This window comes from Lissotriton vulgaris, chromosome 12 (assembly GCF_964263255.1).
Source record: "Lissotriton vulgaris chromosome 12, aLisVul1.2, whole genome shotgun sequence".
In the NCBI taxonomy this organism is placed as follows: domain Eukaryota; kingdom Metazoa; phylum Chordata; class Amphibia; order Caudata; family Salamandridae; genus Lissotriton; species Lissotriton vulgaris.
The window spans coordinates 64,976,924-64,997,357 of record NC_141700.1 but is presented as its reverse complement, the minus strand read 5'-3'; the positions used below and the strand labels follow the sequence as shown (position 1 = coordinate 64,997,357).

The window sequence follows — 20,434 nt, the reverse complement described above, 5'->3', positions numbered from 1 at the left end:
ATGGTGGCTCCGACCCCGCGACCGGTCCCTCGACCTCCTCGCGGACCGGGACCTCGAGCGGCGCGGGCCGACTGCCGGAGCTCTAGTTGCTTGCGGGACCGCTCCCGCCTAGCTTTAGACACCAGGGCTCGACAGTCGGAGCAGGCCTTGTCTTCGTGGTCGAGGCCCAGCCAGTGAAGACACCGGCGGTGGGGGTCGGTAACAGACATCAGTCGGCGCAGGGTTTAAACCCGGCCATCACTACCGGCACCGTCGGAGTCGTTAGACTTCGAAAAGGATCAAAAATGATCGAAAAAGTTTAGTCAAAAATTGACTAAAGGGTACCACTTTTTCTGGATCTGCGCTTGCGGGCGCGGAAAAAAGTAGAACTGACGTTAGCGCGCGAGTCCCGGCGCCTACGACGACAGACGCCTACTTACACGCAGGGGTACTGCTACGCAAAAGTTTCCGGATCCAGTCTGACGCCTTGGGATATTCTAAGGTAAGGAATCTAATACTAACCTTTTTCTTTCAGATATACCTGGCTAAAAGGCTCAGCGTATTTGCAATACTCCATTGATTTGCAGCTTGACCAGCTATGCACTTGCCAGAAGCATCAATTAATTTAGACTCTTTATCTGGCGGAGGAGCATCTCCTGATGTTTGAAAATTCACCCGCTTATGAGCATTAGGTACTACTAGGGAATCTATAGGCAATTGTCCCTAGATAAATATAGGATCTGTAGGAGAGGCCTTATATTTTGTGACCAGTATCGGGGTTAATATGTAGCCTCTTCTGCTTTGGATATGGTGTTAACGGAATAGTGTCCACTTTTGGATCAGAAGGGGTCTCTGTTTCGGTGCCGGTGTTTTCAGTACCGACGGAGGCTGGCCTTTCCTCATGGAAGGTTTCAGCTCTGAAGCTTGCTTAGGTTTTGGCACAGAGGATTTAGGATCTGAGCCGGACTTTTGCTTGGAACCAGAGGGTTTCGCCTCCGTAGATACTTTGCGTGACACCAAGGACAGAAAGTAAACAGAGTCTGATCCATCGACTGAGAGCTGACTTGCCGCGGTTAGGCCTCGAAGACCATCCATGAAGCTTTTACGATGGATGGTCGGTTCCGATGTCGAAACCATACGCGGAGAAGTGGGAAGGCGTACGGAAACAATTCTGTTGAGGGTAGAGAGGATTGTGCGTCGAGGGGAACCCGAGGAACGGGTTTGAACCGGAGTGCAGCACACGTCCGAACCCAATGGCGGAAAAAAACAATCTAACAATGGAGTCAATGCCCATGCGCACTATCACCGAAAGAAGGAGTCACCTTACCTCGTGACTCGTACCTCGAAGATAAACAACTTGCAACATCTGGACCCAACACTAGATGACAGGAGTATGCAAAGCATGTGTATCTCCAGCCACATGCCTCAAACATATTTTTTTCAATCTAAAGTGGTAGATCAGGAGATAGCTGTCATACAGACTAAGTGGACCACTGAGCATAGCCTAGTAACCCAAGGGAAACAATATAGTTTATGAGAATATGTGATTGGTAGATCACGAAGGGCGCGCTCATTTAACATGAAACTGTGGAGTTTCTTCACTCGTTTCGCTTCTTTGGTTACCTTTAGTTTTTCAAATTAGTGAGTCTTCAAACTGTTGGAATCATCAAATTATTTTATTGATTCAAAGTGTGTAGCTTTTTCAAATATTTTGAGTAATTCATTGAAATCATGAAAAATTAATTGCATTACATCATGCCCAATGCATTTCGGGTTGAACAGAATAACCCTTCATCAGGGGCCTGTGAATGAAAGCATACAGGACCTTAGAATTCAGAAAACAAACCATAGATTCATATAGTCACATTGCAAACAAAATACACTTCATGGAATAAATTGTAAAGATAAAATTCGTGGCAGACATATAACAAACTGTGCATAACGAAATCACATAGAAAAATTACACACTTAATAGCCAGCTCTAGATGGTGGTGAACAAAATGTCAACTTAGTTTAGCGTGCTGAGCGGTAGGATGTTTTGGGAGTGAAAACCCTATCAGAGACTAAGTTAGAGCATAAAGTGAAGAAAAAGAACCGAGGTCAAAGCACAGAATGACAAACTTACTGTTGATGTAACGCGAGGTTTTCACGGCGTTCCAAACGCGGAACCAGTCGGATAAACAATAAGCCTATCGTGAGGCTTCTTATAATCCAAATTGCTGAGTCACGGGATATTGGAAAACGCGAGGCAAAAATATGAAAACGACAAATACATAGCTACTCACAAGAGAATAGATAGACTGATGGTATTGGAAAATAGACGAAAATCGAAAAGTGAAATAATAAGTGAAAAATGTTGAATTGTGAAACACCGGCTCGATAGCTGTGGGAACTTCGAAACCCTTATCCTATCAACATGCAGCTTCTATCACGTGGTGGTTAAACCAGGAAGTACACAAGAAACTGCGTGTTGATAGGGTGAAAGTTCCGATCACGTGGTGGTGAAAACAAGGAAGTAAACAAGGAATACTATACGGTATATGAGGCGTGTATAGAGACAAAAATGGGAATGATGTGAGAAAATATTGAGAGAGTGGAGTATGGTAATACATTTTTAGTAAGGATACATGTGTGATATTGGGAGGAAAACTGGACAAACTATATGGAGAAAAATAAATACGTAAATACATAAGCTGCACTTAATGTTAAATAAGGAGGCCAGCAAGCTGAAACTTAAGTCTGAATGTCATATGCATATGACGAGGGAGCGAAAGGGCCTCAAAGTCCAATGTTGTGCTGCAGTGTCATAAGAAACATGAAAATTCGATTCTGTCATTAATCCCTGTTGGTTGAAGGGAATTTAATTTCTTGATCCAAAACAATTCAGCCTGTAGGCGCTGTTTGACGGGATCCATATCGCAGCGTTGTGGGAGTATCTCCAGTATGGTAAATTTTAATTGTGCTATTTGATGGTTGGATTCAAGCCAATGTGTGGCCACAGAAGATTTCATGTTCTTGGTGCGAATGCTGCTTTTGTGTTCAGACATTCTTATTTTTATCTTCCTTTCCGTTTGACCAACGTATATTTTGCCACATGGGCATTTGATGGCGTAAATAACATTTTTGGAGTCACAAGTTCCAGTGTAATGTAGATCAATTTTTTTTAGGCGCTAGGGGGCGCACAGCGGAATGGCTGTGTGATATCGCAGCTCCGCCGGACGTCCAACATCCTGCAGTAAAACACACACCGAAACTGACCGGACTCGTCCCAAAATTGCAGTAATGTGGCTCGGAACATACGGAGCAGCAGCTGTGGGCTTCTGCGCTTGATCATCTGGACAGCAGCGGGTGATTTTTGCAAAATGCACCCGCGAGCGAGAGCAACGGTCAGGATGGCGGCCACCCGATGAACCGACAGTCTGCCTCCGGGACCCTCGTCGAGGTCACAGCTGTCTGGCAGTGCGGCGTAATGGTGAAATCGGACGCGTGAGGTAAAGTGAGGTCTCACGTCTGTGCGAAACTTGGAGGCTGGGATTGAGACTCGAGCGTCAGCGGAGCCCCCCGAGACCTGGAGGCGACAAGATGGCAGCGCCCAGGCTGCAGAGGCTCAAGTGACCCCGCCGGACAACGAGGGATCTGGTGAGTGGCGGTGGTGTCCACGAGGCGGTGGATAGGGGCTTCGCCCCCACGCGCCCTATCACTCGTGAGTCCTTCATGACTGAGGGCTCTGCTACTAACGTGCCCCGTGCTCGCCACCTGTGTGAATGCGCCCGATTACTAAGCGCGGGGAGCGCGAAATGAACTCCGGTCACGGCAAGCCCGCCTCGTGGTGACTGCGCTATACTGAGACACCCTGCTGAGGCAACTGCTCCCTGCGAGATAGTGAGATAGCGCACTATTGCACACTCTGGGCGCTGTGAGATAGACCTCGCCCCATGGGGGGCGCTTTGATGGCGATGCGTGTGGAGTAAACAACCTGGGGAGATCCAGCTGGGAAAGCTCGCAATTATACTGTATCTGCTTGTCGCCATTGCCCTGCCTGGCGGGCTCGGGTCCCCAATTCGCCACTTGAGGACTACCATTGCTAGGGCTTGGTCTATTATCGCTAGCTGGTATCCCCGTGGCGCCTTCCTTTCGCCATCTCGAGGCTGCGTGTGTGTGGTTCGCAAGCCATAGTATTCAGCAGGGTAGTGGGGGTGTTGGAGAGGCCACCACATCACCGCGAGGCCGAGTTCGCACCCCTCAGTTCCGCCTGGCAGGAACATTCCTAGCCACAACGGGGTCGGTCACTGCATTGACGAGATCCACACGACAGACCGCTAAGACCCAGATCGCGCCGAGAGGTAGGATGGTGAGGCCGGAGAAGCAGCAACCGAAATTGAGCTTTGAATCAAAGAAGCCCACTAAGGGTGCAGAGGCAATGGCGGAGAGTGGGGGTCCGCCTGACGTGCCCGCCAGCAACAACATGGAGAAGATTCTCCTTGCCATTCAATCTAACTTGCAGGATATCAATGGCAAGCTCGATCATCTGACTTGCAGAATGGATGGCATGGCGGACAAACTCGAGAAACATGGGGAACGGCTCGATGCGGCCGAGGTGCGGATCTCGGAGGTCGAGGACGAATCTAGAGCCACCACGACAAAATGTAATGGGATGGACAGAGTACTCGAAGTGATACGTGCAAAGGAGGAAGAGTTGGAAGCGCGCTCCAGACGCAATAATGTGCGCATCACGGGGGTTCCGGAGACAACCAACACTGGGCGCATGGAACTCTATGTTGAACAACTATGCAAGGATTTATTCGGCACGGAGGCTCTGTCTTCAGTCTTCATTGTTGAAAGAGCTCACAGGTCTCTCGCACCGTGGCCTCCTCCGGGCGCGACTCCCAGGCCCATAGTCGCGCGCATTTTGAACTACCGTGACAGAGACACCATCCTTCGCCTTGCACGTGAGAAGGGCCAAATAACGCACCAGGGGAACAAGCTGGAATTTTACCCGGATCACACAGTTGCGGTTCAGCAAGCGCGGAAAGAATTTGCTTCGGCGAAGGCAAAAATGCGTGAGTTGAACATCGTCTACGCCATGTTGTACCCAGCCAGACTCAGGGTCACGTGGGAAGGAAAACCTATCATTTTGCCGAACCCTAAGGCAGCAATGGAATTTGTAAAAAACGCAAAGAAGCAGGCGAAAAAGACAGCCCGAGATGAACAAAATGCGGAATCTGACTGAGATGGTAATCTATCGCACCTATTAACCACTGCTAGTCACTGCCGGCCTAACACGGATTATACCTGCTCAATTGTAGGTAACACAAGCGTACAGAAATGACTGTGAACAACTGCCCGAGTTTGTCGAAAGGTGAACCCGGAACGAGATGGTAATGTACCCCACTGTTTGAGCCTGTTACGCTCACTCAGTCTTATTGTACCTATATTGACCCTGTAATGGATATGTGCTCATCTTCACCAGTGTTTGACCGTTGACTTTTGCTACATTGACTCACCATTGCACATAAGTGCGATAGACATTGCCACAGAGCTGGCCATTGACAGCAACTCTATTCCGAGCTCTACATATTCTGTTGTACTATTTTTCATGGTCTTGTGGACGGTTTTCCAGGGGTCCCGCCTGCTCCTCCTTGTGCCTTGCAATATGCTGCCAGGTATTCTACTAATGCACAATTTCATGAGTAAGCGTGGTAGCCATCAGGCCCTTCACGCGCTTGCTATGTTATTTTTCCTCTGGCCAAATTGGTGGCGGCTAGATACTTGCATATGGTTTATTTGTTGATCAGGCGGTCTCCCCACCATCCTTTCATTGACGAGCTGCGATGCATGGGCCCAGGGATGAGGTTGATGTTCTGCTTACCACTGCATTTGTTTGAAAGCCAAGTCGCTTACTAACTCAGCCTCAATCGCAATTAATAGCGAGGTCACTGGGGGGGGGGGGGGGGGGGGGTTCTGGGGAGGCTGTGCTTGTTTAACTGTGTTGAACGTTCCTGTGGACAATATACCTAGGGTCCCTTCTGTTCCTCATAGTGCCTTGTACTATGCCATCAGGTATTCTGATTCCACAAAGTTTCAAATGTACATATAGTGGCCATCTGGCCCATCTCGCTCTTATTGTATTGCTTTTTCTCCGGCCAATTAGAGGGCGGCTAGGTAATTGCCTATGTTTTGTTTCCTGGTCATGCCATCTCCCGGCCACTCCTTCACCGATGGAATGCGTAGCATGGGCCCAGACATGTTTTTGTTCCTTTGCTAGCTGCCTCATTTGCCTGTGGCCCAAGTCGCCTTCTGACTCTGCCCTGATAGACATTGATAACGAAGCCACTGGGGGGGGGAGATGGAGGGTATATGTTTGATTGCCGCCCGATGGGGCAGGAGGTTGGGCCACATGTGAATTGCTACATACAGTGTTATTTGCACAAGTCTAGATGCATTAGAGACGTCCACGCCCGTACATTCGGGTGTTGAGTTGTGCCCCCTGCGGTCCTCCAAAAGGGTGTTCCCCGCAAAGTTACTTGGGATGGGGAACTCCTTATGTCCTCGTTGTTTTTGGGGTAATTGTTCCTGGGGTCAATGGCTTCGGCAGGATTGGGGTGCTGGAGTGGGTGGGGGTGGGTGGGAGGGGTGTTTTGTTACTGTTTTGAGACCGATTGCTTTACAACACAACTATGTTATTACTTTGTCACCTAAGTGCTACTGGTACATGCACCAGCGCGTCCATGGTCTCCTGCGCTACATACCGTTATGCTGTACCATCATGGCAATGTCTGCTATACTGTTACTGACTTATGACTACTGTGAATACTAATAGATACGGAACACAACTGCGCCTTCTCACTTGGAATGTCAGGGGGTTCACACAACCTAAAAAGATAAGGCAGGTATTCTCTTACTTGACAAGGTGGGAGGTCGATATCGCTTTCCTGCAGGAAACCCACATCGCTCCCAACTCTAAACTTTCCTTAGGCGCTCGCTGGGCCGAATCCTCCTACGCTTCACACTACTCATCCTACTCTAGAGGGGTAATTACACTGATAAGGAAAGGTACGAATTTCGAACATTTGGGGACGACTGCTGATCCCGAGGGTAGATTCATCATTGTCAAAGGCGTACTGCGCGGCCAAAAAGTTGTGCTACTGAATGTATATGGGCCTAATGTAGACGCACCCGAATTTATTCGAGACCTGTGGGGTAGACTACAGGAGTATCGGGGTGCGCATGTCATCTGTGGGGGGGACTGGAATATAGCTTTGAATGATGAGCTGGATAGGTCACCAAACTCGCACGAACCACACAAACACGCTAGACTACAACTACATCATTTAATGCACGATCTCACTCTTACGGATGTCTGGAGGCATAAGTTCCCGGTCACCGCTGGTGCTACACACATATCGGCGGTACACAGCAGTTGGTCACGCCTGGATTACTGGCTCGCTTCGACAGACGTTGCACTCTGGGCCACAGAAGTACGTGTCCTACCCAGAACACTTTCCGATCACAACCCTGTCCTGCTCTCAATAACTATCCCGAACTACTGTCCGCCTCCCTTCCAATGGAGATTTAACTCTAGAGCTTTGACTGACACCAATTATGATCACACTATACACACGGCCATCGTGGAATACTTCCAGCTGAATGAGCCATCGTCAGACGACCCTTGCCTGCTCTGGGAGGCTTTTAAAGCCACGATTCGTGGGGTCTGTATCAGCACCACAGTAGGCACACTACGAGATATACGACACCAGATAAATAGTCGTGAAAAGCGAATGAGGGAGCTTGAAAAGGCTTTCGAAGCATCGCAGGACATCTCCTTATTGGGCGCATTGCGTCAGTTGCACTCAGAACATAGCACTTATGTTGAGGATGAGATCAAATACTTAGACAAGCGTACCTCAGCCAGAGCATTTGGAGAGGGCGGGAGACCAGGGGGGGTACTGGCGGCTAAAATTTGCGAGGGCAGAAAGCGAAACACCGTCCTGCGCGTACGGTCCACTGCGGGGGACTATAAGACGCAAGCCACTGACATACTGTCCTGTTTCGTTGACGCATATAGCGCACTTTACGCTTCCCGTTCTATAGCGTCCCCTGTTGAAATCTTCAGCTACCTGGAGGACGTGGCCATCGCCTGGCTATCTGACTCTCAGAGGGAGGATCTGGCCGCCCCCATCACAGTCGAGGAGGTCACGGAAATAATTAAATCTCTGCCAAACAATAAATCACCTGGGCCAGATGGCTACACAAATGAGTTTTATAAACATTATGTGGACATTCTAGCCCCGCATCTGGTGGCAATGTTCGGTGCAGCGTTCGATCAGGGAGTACTTCCACCCACACTTAGGGAAGCGGTGATCATCACGTTGTTAAAACCCCACAAAGATCCCGAACTATGTGATTCCTACAGGCCCCTATCGCTTATTAACGCCAACTCTAAAATACTAGCCAAAATCCTAGCTGTCAGACTCACTCCCCTAATGACTAATTTAGTGCTCCCTGACCAGTCAGGATTTATCCCCACTCGGTCCACAGCGCACAATACCAGGACACTATTCGCATTATCCCACTATCTGCAGCCTTCCACGAGGGCGGTAGCTATAATGTTGGACGCTGCAAAGGCGTTCGATTCAGTGGAGTGGAGCTACCTGATCACTATACTTAACAGAATGGGCTTTCCTAAAAGATTTGTGCAATGGGTGAGACTACTCTACACCGACCCGTGCGCTAGGGTGCGAGTGAATGGCTACGTGTCCAACGATTTCCCTATAGGACGCGGTACGAGACAGGGTTGTCCCCTGTCCCCCCTACTATTTGCCCTTGCCCTCGAGCCCCTTGCGTGCAGGATCAGGCAAAAATACAATTCCTCGGCCCTGCGTTTCACGGACAGACCCCTTCATATATCATTATACGCCGATGATATGCTCTTGTATGTGCGCGATCCGGCCACTCACTTAAACCCGCTTCTACGGGAATACGTGAAGTTCGAGGGTCACTCCGGACTTGCCATCAACTGGACCAAATCCTACATTATCCCCTTGACTGATATGGCTGACCCCATACACACGGACTATCCATTGGTATGGCAAACGGACCCAATTCGCTATTTAGGGGTCATGTTCCATAGAGACCCGGAGGTGGTGATTAGGGCGAACTATGGCACTGTCATTTCCACGTTGGAAGATAAAATCCGGCGTTGGATTCAGCTCCCTCTGTCCTTGGCGGATCGCATAGCGATTGTCAAAATGAATGTCTTGCCCAAGTTCCTTTACCTGTTTAATAACATTCCGATCACCCCCCCTGGCGAGGTATTCCGTCGCATAAAAACACTTACGTTACAGCTCATTTGGGCGGGTAAACAGGCGCGTATCGATTTGCAGACATTGACGCTCCCATATATCAAGGGGGGCTTTGGTGTCCCGGATTTTTTACTATATTACCTTTGCGCGCAAGCTCAATTTGCTGCATACTGGTTTCACGAGGTCCCCTACCTCACGCACACAGCTATTGAAAAAGATGATGTGGCGCCAGTGCCCCTCACTTCCATGCTCACGCATAAGCGCCCTCCCCTTCACTCCCAGGACATCAATCCGGTGGATACCACTGTTAAAGCATGGAACAAATTGAGTCAATTAACACATAAATCACCATTGTTTGCCCCTTCCCTGCCGTTGGCACATCACCAGGCTTTATCGGTCACTGGGGAATCGGTGGGCATGTCCTTACTGCAACGAGTGGGCATATCCACGCTCGGCGATTTATTCTGTGAGGGGGAATTTATAGAACTAGACGACATGACGTTTGTACAGAATAAGTCCCCGTTGTTTATATTCACACACTACAGGCTGAAAAGGGCGTTACGGGAACACTACCCCACTTTCCCACAGGAACCAGATTCCCTGTCTCCCCTACAGCTGATGATTGCATCCCCAAACATCTCCCATATGGTGTCACGGCTGTACTCCTCAGCTCAGGCGGACTTACCCCACTCCACGGCCAGGGCCAAGGGGCGCTGGGACACGGTACTTGACGATCCGCTCACTGAACAGGAATGGCAGCAGGCATGCGCGCTAACTCAGATCCTTACTCCCAATGGGAATCTCCGTATCATACATTTCAAGTTTTTACACCAAGCCTACTATACCCCGGCTCGCATGCACAAATATGGTTTGTTAGATGTTGACCAGTGTAAACGATGCGGGAGGGAGGGGGCTGACTTCCTACACCTAGCCTGGTCATGCGCAGCGATCCAGAACTACTGGAGCGAGGTTTTCATTGCTTTGTCTGCCATGCTGAGCTCCGACATACTATGTTCTATAAGAATGGGTCTTCTGGGAATAACGGCCCAATTTAAGGCTGTTAAACGTAAATTCTGTGTTATCGCGCTGCTGCTGGCCAAGAGACAAGTAGCTCAATGCTGGAATAGCTCCAAGAAACCAACTGTGGCCAGATGGCTGGGGGACATGGCCAGCTGCAGAGATAGGCTCAGAACCTACGAGGAGGACCTGCCGGCGAAGTCCAGACCTAAGGACTTTTGGTGTTATCTCACTGATTTTCTAGTTGCAAGACAGGCTGCAGAGGAGGAGCAAGGGCTCCCTGAGCTATCGCCTGGGTGATATGTCTTTAACGATTGCCATTATTCACGTGAGCGCTGGTGCCTGCGCGTGCCGTTGTTTCTTGCATTGCACTAATCATTTCCTTTTTTTCTTCAGGGGTAATGGTCTCCAGTTAAATGTTGTACCCAGGTCTGCTGGTTGCGACCTCTGGTTCCTAAAAAAAACACAAATACCGTTACAAGACCCAACTGTATGTTTTACACTGCCGTCCCGACTGCTTGTATCTATGTACAATGCGCGTTTATTGTGGATTCCACCTTCGCAGCCGGCCCCAGGGTTGTAGGCTACCAGCTGTGTAATGTTATGACTTTGCTACAATAAAGGTCTTGGAAAAAAAAAAAAAAAAAAAATGTAGATCAATTTTGTGGCCTTTTGTAGGATGCATGAAAGTTTTTCCAGTTATTACATTATTGCAGTGTATGCAGTTCAAGCATTTAGACATTCCTTTATGTTGTGTTTTGATTTCTTTTTTAGTAGTGAGGAACTCCTTCAGATTTTTTGATCTTTTGAAAGCAAAGGTTATTTGGTCACTATACAGATTTTGGAGATCTGGTTCAGCTTTGATTAAAGACCAGTGTTGATTGATGATTCTCTTGATCTTTTTGGCTTCAGTGGAGAATTTCAAAACACATACTGTTTTTTGTTCTGTGGTTTGAGATATTGGCGTCAATAAGCTTTCTCTGGGTAGTTTGGCTACTTTTTTAAGTGATTCTTCTAGAATCTCTTTAGGGTATCCTCTGGCAAGGTATTGTTGTTGTTGCTCTGTCATTGATTTTTCCAGAATATGAGGATCAGAATTAATTCTTTTCAAGCGAATGAATTGTGATGTGGGTAAATGTTTCTTGAGAGTTTCGGGATGAATTACTCAAAATATTTGAAAAAGCTACAAACTTTGAATCAATAAAATAATTTGATGATTCCAACAGTTTGAAGACTCACTAATTTTAAAAACTAAAGGTAACCAAAGAAGCGAAACGAGTGAAGAAACTCCACAGTTTCATGTTAAATGAGCACGCCCTTCGTGATCTACCAATCACATATTCTCACAATGACATAAGGCACTGAAAGGCACAGTGCGACAAGGATTGGGCCAAATAGAACTTTCTGAAACACTGTTCAATATTTAGGTGTGCACGGAGATAACACCCACATTCTTGAAACTCCAAATAATATAGTTTGACCACGTCCAACTGAAACTCGATAAGTGGTACCTTTACACACATTTGGTATCACTTTGTTTTTAATAGTCAAAACAAGTTATATGCAGTTTTTCATTTTGGGAGAAACTCAGGCCCCAATTTAGGTCTTGTTGGATGGGTAACTCCGTCACAACAGTGACCGATATCCTGTCCGCCGAAACATAAATCACATAGGACATAATGGGATTTATATTTTGGAATAGGGGATATCTGTCACCGCAGTGACGGAGTAACCCGCCCGCCAAGATCTAGATCAGGCCCTCAGTTGTAAATCCTGCTAGGTCACACTTACATTTCAGTACCAGTTCCTTCTATCCGCAGCATCATAAAGGCACCCTATAGACTTTTTCACCACTGACAGCTTTGGAAGTATCCCTGGTGTTCAACTACCAGAGCCTGAACGGACACATTTATTTACTATGAGATGGACCGGACCATAAACGTTGCAACAGGGCCCCAAACCATTTGTCTATTTTTCTTTACTGGGGAAGGCTATCGACTTGCAACTACCTCCTTTCTTCTGTATGTTTACGGTACTCAAATTCTCTGCGTTATTCTTTTGTAATGACTCAGGACTGCATTCATACTTCTAGTGTAAGTAACAACTTGTTATGTGGTCTCTGACTCAACCTTCACACAGCTACAGGGAGCTAGGCCTTCACTACTCATTCACACTAGCCTAAAGAATCAGGATAGCTTCGGAGACCAAAGTTTCTGTCTCTAAAAGTCTCTCAGAATCCTTGTCAAGAGGGGATCTGAGCTGCCTCAACTTTGATACTGTAAGGAGGTCTTTTCAATTTCAGGACATGGGAAAAATGCCATTTGACTTTAACTGTTTTCTCGTTATATTCAAGAAGGGTAGGGCTTTCCCTTTGCTCTTGCAAGGCGTGGAGCTAGTGCCCATCCTCCTCTGTCACAACTGATGTTACGTGGAACGCATTAGCCAGGAAAACCTTACTGGCACTCAGAATAGACTGGACCATGATCATTAGAACTCACCACGCCCCCACGACAAGGGTCTAAAATGGCATAATTAAAAAATACTGTTGGGAGTCGGAGAACGTAGCATAAGCACAACACAGCATAGTGGGTCACCAGAGCACAGCTTTGGCATGGGACTCTGGCTAGTTCTAGAGTTCCAAAGTCCGGATGACACCCCTCTGGATCACCCACCTTTCTCTCCTTCTGCCCTATCGCCCATTCTCTCACCCCACTCCCCTACCCCTAAATCTCAGGATCCAGTTGTGCCTCCCTAAAACAGTTGGTCAGATTTCAAATCTAAAACTCCTGGCATCTATTGATGACACAAACATTAGAAAAATTATCCCAGCATTCCATTCCATTTCTCTCTGTGGCAAAACCACGCTTCAGGCTGCCAGTTGTATATGCAGCATCCTTCCAGTCAGAACCTCACCCTGTCTGCTATCCCTATGTCAAATAAGGAAAACATTTGTATCTGCTGGTTATAACTTTATCATCGGACGCTTTTTCTTTTTTTAGACTTATCAACCACATGAATAGGTTTTACCTGTGTGATAAAGCTACATCACAGTAACTCTAGTCTGGTTGTATCAAGGAATTTGCCGTTAAAGAACAGAAAACAAAGATGCAGTTAACATTACAGAGCCAAACACTTGTATGGGTTCCGGGTCGGTACACTTTGTGGCATACAAGAGGACTATACAGACTGGTTGGGGACTGCTCTACTATGTAAAGATCAAAAGTATATAATTAAGCATATCTTTCACTCACAACTGGAAGTTCTCGTTGTATTTGGGAGCCCAGCTGTTGTTCTTGGATTTTGTGGCATACTTCCTTTTCTTGTCACTGAGGTGGGGGCCAATCATGTTGACTTCAATGAAAGGACGGAAGATTCCGGATGTTTGCCATTTCAGGTCATTGGCAGCAACCACTAGAAAACAACAGAATAAGGATTACAACTGCTTGGGCTAGAAGTATTTAGTGAGGTCATCTTTGAGTTCCTGAGAAATGCATTGTGGGAGTTAACTATGTAGCACACAACCACTGGCAAACTACTGAGGTTTTATGTTCCATATCGTAACTAACATAGCTTCAACCAAGTTTATTTTAAATACATTTTCTAGCTGTCAAGAATAATTTGGAATAACTACTGACCTTAGAAAAAGACCACATATTTTCTTAAAGAACATTTTATTGGCTAATCTTTTTTTTTTATCATACACCTGAACAATCTACAAAGTATGCTCAACCCCGAGGTTCTACTGCCAAATAACGCCCTCAATAATTTATAGATATGCTGCTGGTGCGAGCTGAGAATGGAGTGATTCTAATAGAAGCTGGGAAGACAAGATGTGTGTTTTGTGGAGAAAATTAAAGGATAAACACAGAATTTAACATTAATCACCTACTGTGTTCAAGGCTGTTAGATGGATCTACTATTGTTGTGATGATAATACAACACCACAGACACTTGGAAATATAATACTATTTTTAAACGAAAATGAAAAATTTGGTTTGTATTATAGTGTGAAGTGCGACCCCCTGTGTGTATAAGTGATTGGAATACACCTGTACCCCACAGAGAACACGGGTTGACCATTTCAAGAGATCATGGAGCACAGGGCATGGCCTTTGCCCACACTTTTCTCCCCATCCACAAGCACTACTCCGGCACGCATTGAGGGGGGCCTAGTTATTTGCAATACTCCTGGGGCAGCACAGATCATAATTGGGAGTTTAGAAGTAAACCCAGCATTCCAACTTTGTTTATCTAATACATTTCGGCAGATCAAATGTGTTGAAATTTATCAGGTGAAAAATGCCTGATAATTATCAGGAATGCTGATTTGGTCCTTTTTTGGGGTCAAATTGCTAACTGGAGTCGGGTTTTGTTGGCTCCGATAAATATCAACCCACACGCCAGGTCATTCATAATGAGGATCTCAGTATATTCAATAGCCTTTGATTGCAGGCCATGACTTTCAGTTGTACCCAGCCCCATTAAATTGATGCAAGTGTCTGTCGGCAACATCCTTTGGTTATGCCCTGTGAAATTTGGTCGTGGACTGTTGCTTTAAACCTCACCCAAAACCCTGCTCAACTGTCCCCAGAGACAGTTGAAAGTGGCTTTGGGCCAAGCGCAGCAAGCCTAGGCTCGCGGGATGGTTTTAGGATAGACCTCTGTAATGGGCCTGGACAGAATATGTGTAATAATTTATGGCTTCAGTGATTCAGCAACAATATAAAAAGTGATGTGATATCAAATGTCATAGGTGGTAAAGATCATTAATGATATCAGAGTATAATAAAAAGAAAGATGGCGTCAGTTCTGCTTGTTTGCAAACCTTAAGCCGAAGGCTGTTTCCACTGCTGGATTTTTCTTCAAAGGATGGCACAGGCCTTTGCACAGTTTTTTTTATTTTCCCATGTGGAGGCCAAATGCTCCAGTTAGAAAGAAAGTGGCTGCTGCAGGGCACTTTTGTCCAATCAAGCTTGGGACACCGCTGCCAGGTTTCCTAACTGGCTCTATGTAAGTGAGATTGGAAAGTGAAGTTGATGACGCAGCAGATATCAATCCTGGCATCACACTGATCTACTTGCGTAGAATAAATGATGAAAAGCCGGTTTCACTGGTGTCCCCGAAAGAACCAATTTGATGAAGGCCATGGTATCCAGAGCCTCCTGGTGACATAGGGAGCAAATGACACACTCATACTCAGTAATCTGGATAATATTTGTCCCCGACAATGGGTAAGGCCATGAAGTTGCAAAGTTTGTAGGGGACCCGTGACACAAGGTTTGAGCCCCTGGTCCCAAAGGACCAACTAAGGCTGATGAGGGGACAAGCCGGTTTTCTCCTTAGGGCTTGAAAAAGACAGGGGCGCTGATGAGGTGTGTGCAGTGGGCACATCCTGGCCCTGGGTAACACTGGGGAGCCGAAAATGGCTTTGTGGGGCTCGCACATGAGTTTGTTCACTAATCATTACCCCACGATAGGAAGCATATCAATGATACCCACCTGTTCAGGCCAGGCTGAGGAAGTGCACGTTGGCATCTCATTTTAACCCTTCCTTGACTGACTAAGGAGCAGGAGGAACCACCCCTTCCCAAGGACCTTTACAGTTTTGCTAAATCAAAAGTCTATTTTTTGTACAATTTGGCAGTCAGAACTCTCGACCTCTGACTAATTTTGTTTGTTCAGCCTTGTTAATAGGTCCAAGGAAAATTCAAATTTAATTTGTGGGTTTCCTTTACAGGGTAGCGTCCAAGGCTCATTAGATCTTATGAGAGCTATCAATGCTTGGATTAAATGCTTGGGAAGAGAGTTATTGTGCAGCAGTAAAATTGGGTTTACAAGGGTCTAGTTTACCTACCTTTCACACTGACTTTGTGTTCTCCTGTGCCGGGGTGTGTGAACAGTTCCACATGAATTGATACTTCCCCAACAGGGTCATCCACACCAGATCCTGCTTGGCAAAAGAAAGAAAGTTGTAAATAGCAATCACAGTCTATCTGGCCGTGATAACACCCTTGGTACTACTGGCGCGGTCAGGTCATGAATATCTTGAACCCCTGGCAGAGCTCCACACCAACAGACCCTTTATAAAACACATTAAAGTCACCAACAGACCAGTAACATAGTCCATCTGTTGACTAATGTGGCTGGTGGTATTAGAAATGCCATAGCATACTTTTAGAGCCCTCAAAATAGTTTTAAACCATGGTATGGGTTGATAAATTGCAAGACCCGAGCTTGCCTTTCAAACCATTTCTGGTGTTGTGCTGATGGTAAATATGCTGAGGGGAGAACAAGAGATTATCATTGGCAAAATGTATCACTTGCATTCAGGCTTACCAGGACAGCATGCAATAAAATCACTATCAATGCTTTGGTGCATATCTGCAGTGTTTCAAACAATCCATGAAAACAGAAAAAATTAGAACAAAACTTGAAAACGTTTTGTTACTCCAAACTTCTTGAGGTCTTTGGATTAGTCAACTTTAAAGACTATGGATCGAACGTGAAATAAGTACTCCCGAAGCGCTAGCCAATCAGGGGAACCATGTTTGTAGCCACTGAGATACTGGCTGTGAGTTTATTCAAATTATGGCCAAATATTTTGTGTTATGATACCTGTAACTTCTAAACAGTCCTGTTTTCTCCCCGGCACACACAAAAATAGAGAAGGGAGTACTTTGCGATCCATAGTCTTGTTAGGGCCTGCTACCTCACTGTGTGCGGAGTGAGATGCTGGCTTTTGATTGGAACTCTTGGGTGAATCACATGCTATTTCACCCCCTACCCCAATCCCCACCCCATGTACAATCCAAATGAAAACAAACGCTCAGTGTAAGCATTCAACACTGTAAATGGAAGGGAAAATGCTATCTCTGAATGCAGTGGGCACTGCCAAGGCAAGGGCAGCGACTGAGACCCTCTCCGACCTTTCATTCCGAGGAGTTGATTCAGTTTGCTAAGAGCGTCAGGTGTTGGAAAGTGTATAGAACCAGTGAAATATTTGAGATGGGGTTGTAGCGTACTTCTGAGAGTGTCAGTAGGCAAACTAAATATGAAGTAAATAATGCTGTAGACTAAGAATGCAGAACTTCATAGCATAGCTTGGTGTCTATTTTCCTAGATTTAAATAAACCCTTTTTATGAAGATGATCCATATTTTGCATGCCTATGTCATCACAATTAGAACCCGATGATCCAACCATTTAGACTTCTGGACCATCTCCAAATATTATTTATCTATCTTGTGGATAGATCTCATCACCCTGTATTAACCCAGACCATTCTCATAAATTAATGAGTTGCTGTTCTTCAATCCCCTTTGCATTCTTAACTAAACGCCCCTCTTGAAAATAATACCTCTATACACCTCTCCGAATCAGCAGTAGCACCACCAGCATGAATGTGGTAGCGCACGAAAGACCCACATTTTATGTTCATGGGCAAACTATAGTAATCCAGGAGTTATCAACGGTTTAGCCGTGTTTTGGGCTGCACACGTTTCCAGATCTTAAATATTCCTGTTAAAAGTACAAGATTGTAGCCCATGCATAGCTGCTTGATTGAGATACCTTGGTTTTCCAATTGCTGCCAATTACCGTTCGTAATTACTAGGCTGAATAGCGGCACTGAAGACTACAATTCATACAATGTAATGAGATGTGCATTTCTTTTTCTCTGGCACATTAAAGCTTTATCTTTGAGCTCAAACCCCTAGTGTTGTACCTAGAAATTCCCAGCTTTTCTCTACCTTCGTACTGGTTTCCTCTTAGCAAACTGAATCAATCCCTGGAGAAACTCTTGCCGGGGAGTGGGGAAGGCTGACCCCAGAGCCATGACCGGAGGAAACAATCAGATTGAAAACTTTGCTAACCGACTCACTGACTTGATCCTTCTGGCTAACAGTGACCCAAGAAAAGATGTTTACTTGCGGGTGGGGGGGGGGGAGTAAGTTTCACCTTAAGGCACATAACCAGAAAATCAACTCTAAATGGGAGCTCAGAGGGAAAATTGGACTGGGTCGCCCTCCACTCAAGTGGTTTACATAACCAGAAAAACCAGGGACATATTTTCTTTACTGGTTTTAGTGTGCTCCTCCAGCCCTCACCTGAGCCACTGCGGGTGATGCTACAAAATACAGTCCCCCGAACGACCAACCCAGCAGATGGGCAAGTCAGGCTTCTTGCTAAATAGGAAGCCCTGAAATCCTGCTTTCAAGAAAGATTCAACACAAAATATTCCTTCTTCCCAGTTCAGATCACTTTCAAGATCCCCTTACTCGATAGAGGCTGCTTATCTTAACTTCATGACTCCACCTTCCTGCACCAGGTGTTGGCGGATTGATTCTCTTGCAGTTCACTCCTCCCCCACTCATCTAACAGGTGAGGCTTAATGTCCTCCGATCTTTGCTCTCCTTATCCACTGACACACTTGTCACACCTGCTCTGTTGTACCTTTTCCAGACTTCCTGGTATCTTTGTGGTAATCACAGACAATTCTTTTCGGTCTTCCATCTGCTCACCGCTTCCAGGTACCTCCGAACTTCCTCTTACCTCATGTCACTTTTGTTCTTTCTCAACACTTCCACCAATGGATTATTCAACCTTCAGTCCTTCTTTCTGCTTCCACCAAACTCTGCCCTGCTGCCTTTCCTACCACTGACGCCTTCCTCACATTCTCCTGAACCCTGCCAGAAAAACATTTCTCCTTTATTCCTCTTTCCTAAGCTCTGATCTTCTTTCAATTGCACCCTCTCTTCCTACATTCACTCTTCTATTCTCTCTCTCAAGAGTTGTTTTCTAATCTGGGTGTTTCTTCTGGTGTGGGCCCCAAGATACCCATTCCAAGGGCTTGGAAATGGTTTCATAACAGGCGCATCAGCAGTGCAAGGGGAGGAACTTGTCATTTCATTTGCGTTCGACGTACCCTTTTCAGGATAAATTTCTTCACTAAGGGTAAACCTAACACCCTTTCCACCATGGACTATGAAAGATAAAGAGGAGACAGACAGAGGGGGAGGGGGAATGCAGGGGAAAACACAAAATCAAAGGTTTTACAGGTTTTACAACAAGGACAGTCCACATCAGGTTCTGCTGAAGGAGTTGAAACAAAAGTTAAAAAGACAAGTACTTCCAAATGCAACAATACACACATTTAAACACAAACAAAAACACAAACAGATGTGCAGAGACACACACAGAAAATAATTATTTCACTATATGCCAGTTCTAAGCAAAGTTGCTAGAAATTTCAGATTATTCCAGTTGCATCTTGGAAATAATTTTTTATGCAATTGATATATCATACAGGTCAAATTATGCCTAGTCATTTAGTTTTTATTTACAATAAAACGGTCACATTTACTATGTAGATATCGACTAGAAAAGACTGGTAGGACAAATAGATTTCCCTAAAACCATTATCTCACACCAATCTGATCAAGTCAACATCTCATAACAGGTCAAACTGGAAATTTCGTAGGAGTTGTTGCTTTCAGAAATTACATATTAAGGAACCCAATTCCTTCAGATGAGGATGTGATCCCTCCAGCATTGCATAACAATATTTCCAACTCTAAATGTGGCTTTATAGTGACACCTCCTTGTAACGTTGACATTTATCGAGTCATTGCAAACGATGTGTAATGAACATTCATGGAGTTCAAATTAAAATGGCATCTGGTGAGCATTTCATCTGCTCTGAGCCAATATCATTACCATCTTTGATCCTCCCCCTTAATCTCAGATGTCCACTTTTCTACTTTTTGTGTCGTGCTTTGGGATGTGTACACTGTAGACAGAGGGTATTTCGACTCACTGGGATGATCAAGACCTTGGCCCACTTATTACACGGTTAGTGTAGAAAACCTTTGCGAGAGAGGATTAACAATTCTGCAAGCATGAGACTTTGTAAGTGCTTATCATTGTGAAAAACTTTGGTTTTATCAATGAAATACTTGTATGCGTAACTTCGGTGCACTGTCTTCGAGAATGTGTAAATTAATTATACACAATTTACTACAGATCAAGCATATTTCTGCTTGAATACACCAAGCAACAACATAGTTGAGTCCCTGGTATTCAGCAACTCCATGGAGTCTGCCTAAAGACCTAGGCCCAAATTGATCAAAATTTGACGCA

General features: G+C 45.7%; 1 protein-coding gene across 3 annotated transcripts in view; it reads right to left on the bottom strand.

Annotated features, from left to right (window-relative positions):
• The window catches only part of LOC147673314 (protein unc-13 homolog A-like), a 182,282-nt gene that overhangs the window by 16,379 nt on the left and 145,469 nt on the right, over positions 1 to 20,434 (bottom strand). For 2 of the 3 annotated variants that reach the window (XM_086947142.1, XM_086947144.1), the window contains 3 exons: positions 19,221 to 19,277; positions 16,153 to 16,245; positions 13,550 to 13,709 (listed from right to left, as the gene is read on the bottom strand). In XM_086947142.1, coding sequence (XP_086803268.1) covers positions 13,550 to 13,709; positions 16,153 to 16,245; positions 19,221 to 19,277 — 310 coding nt within the window. The remainder of the gene's footprint in view (positions 1 to 13,549; positions 13,710 to 16,152; positions 16,246 to 19,220; positions 19,278 to 20,434) is intronic. The other variant, XM_086947143.1, reaches the window with a different exon arrangement.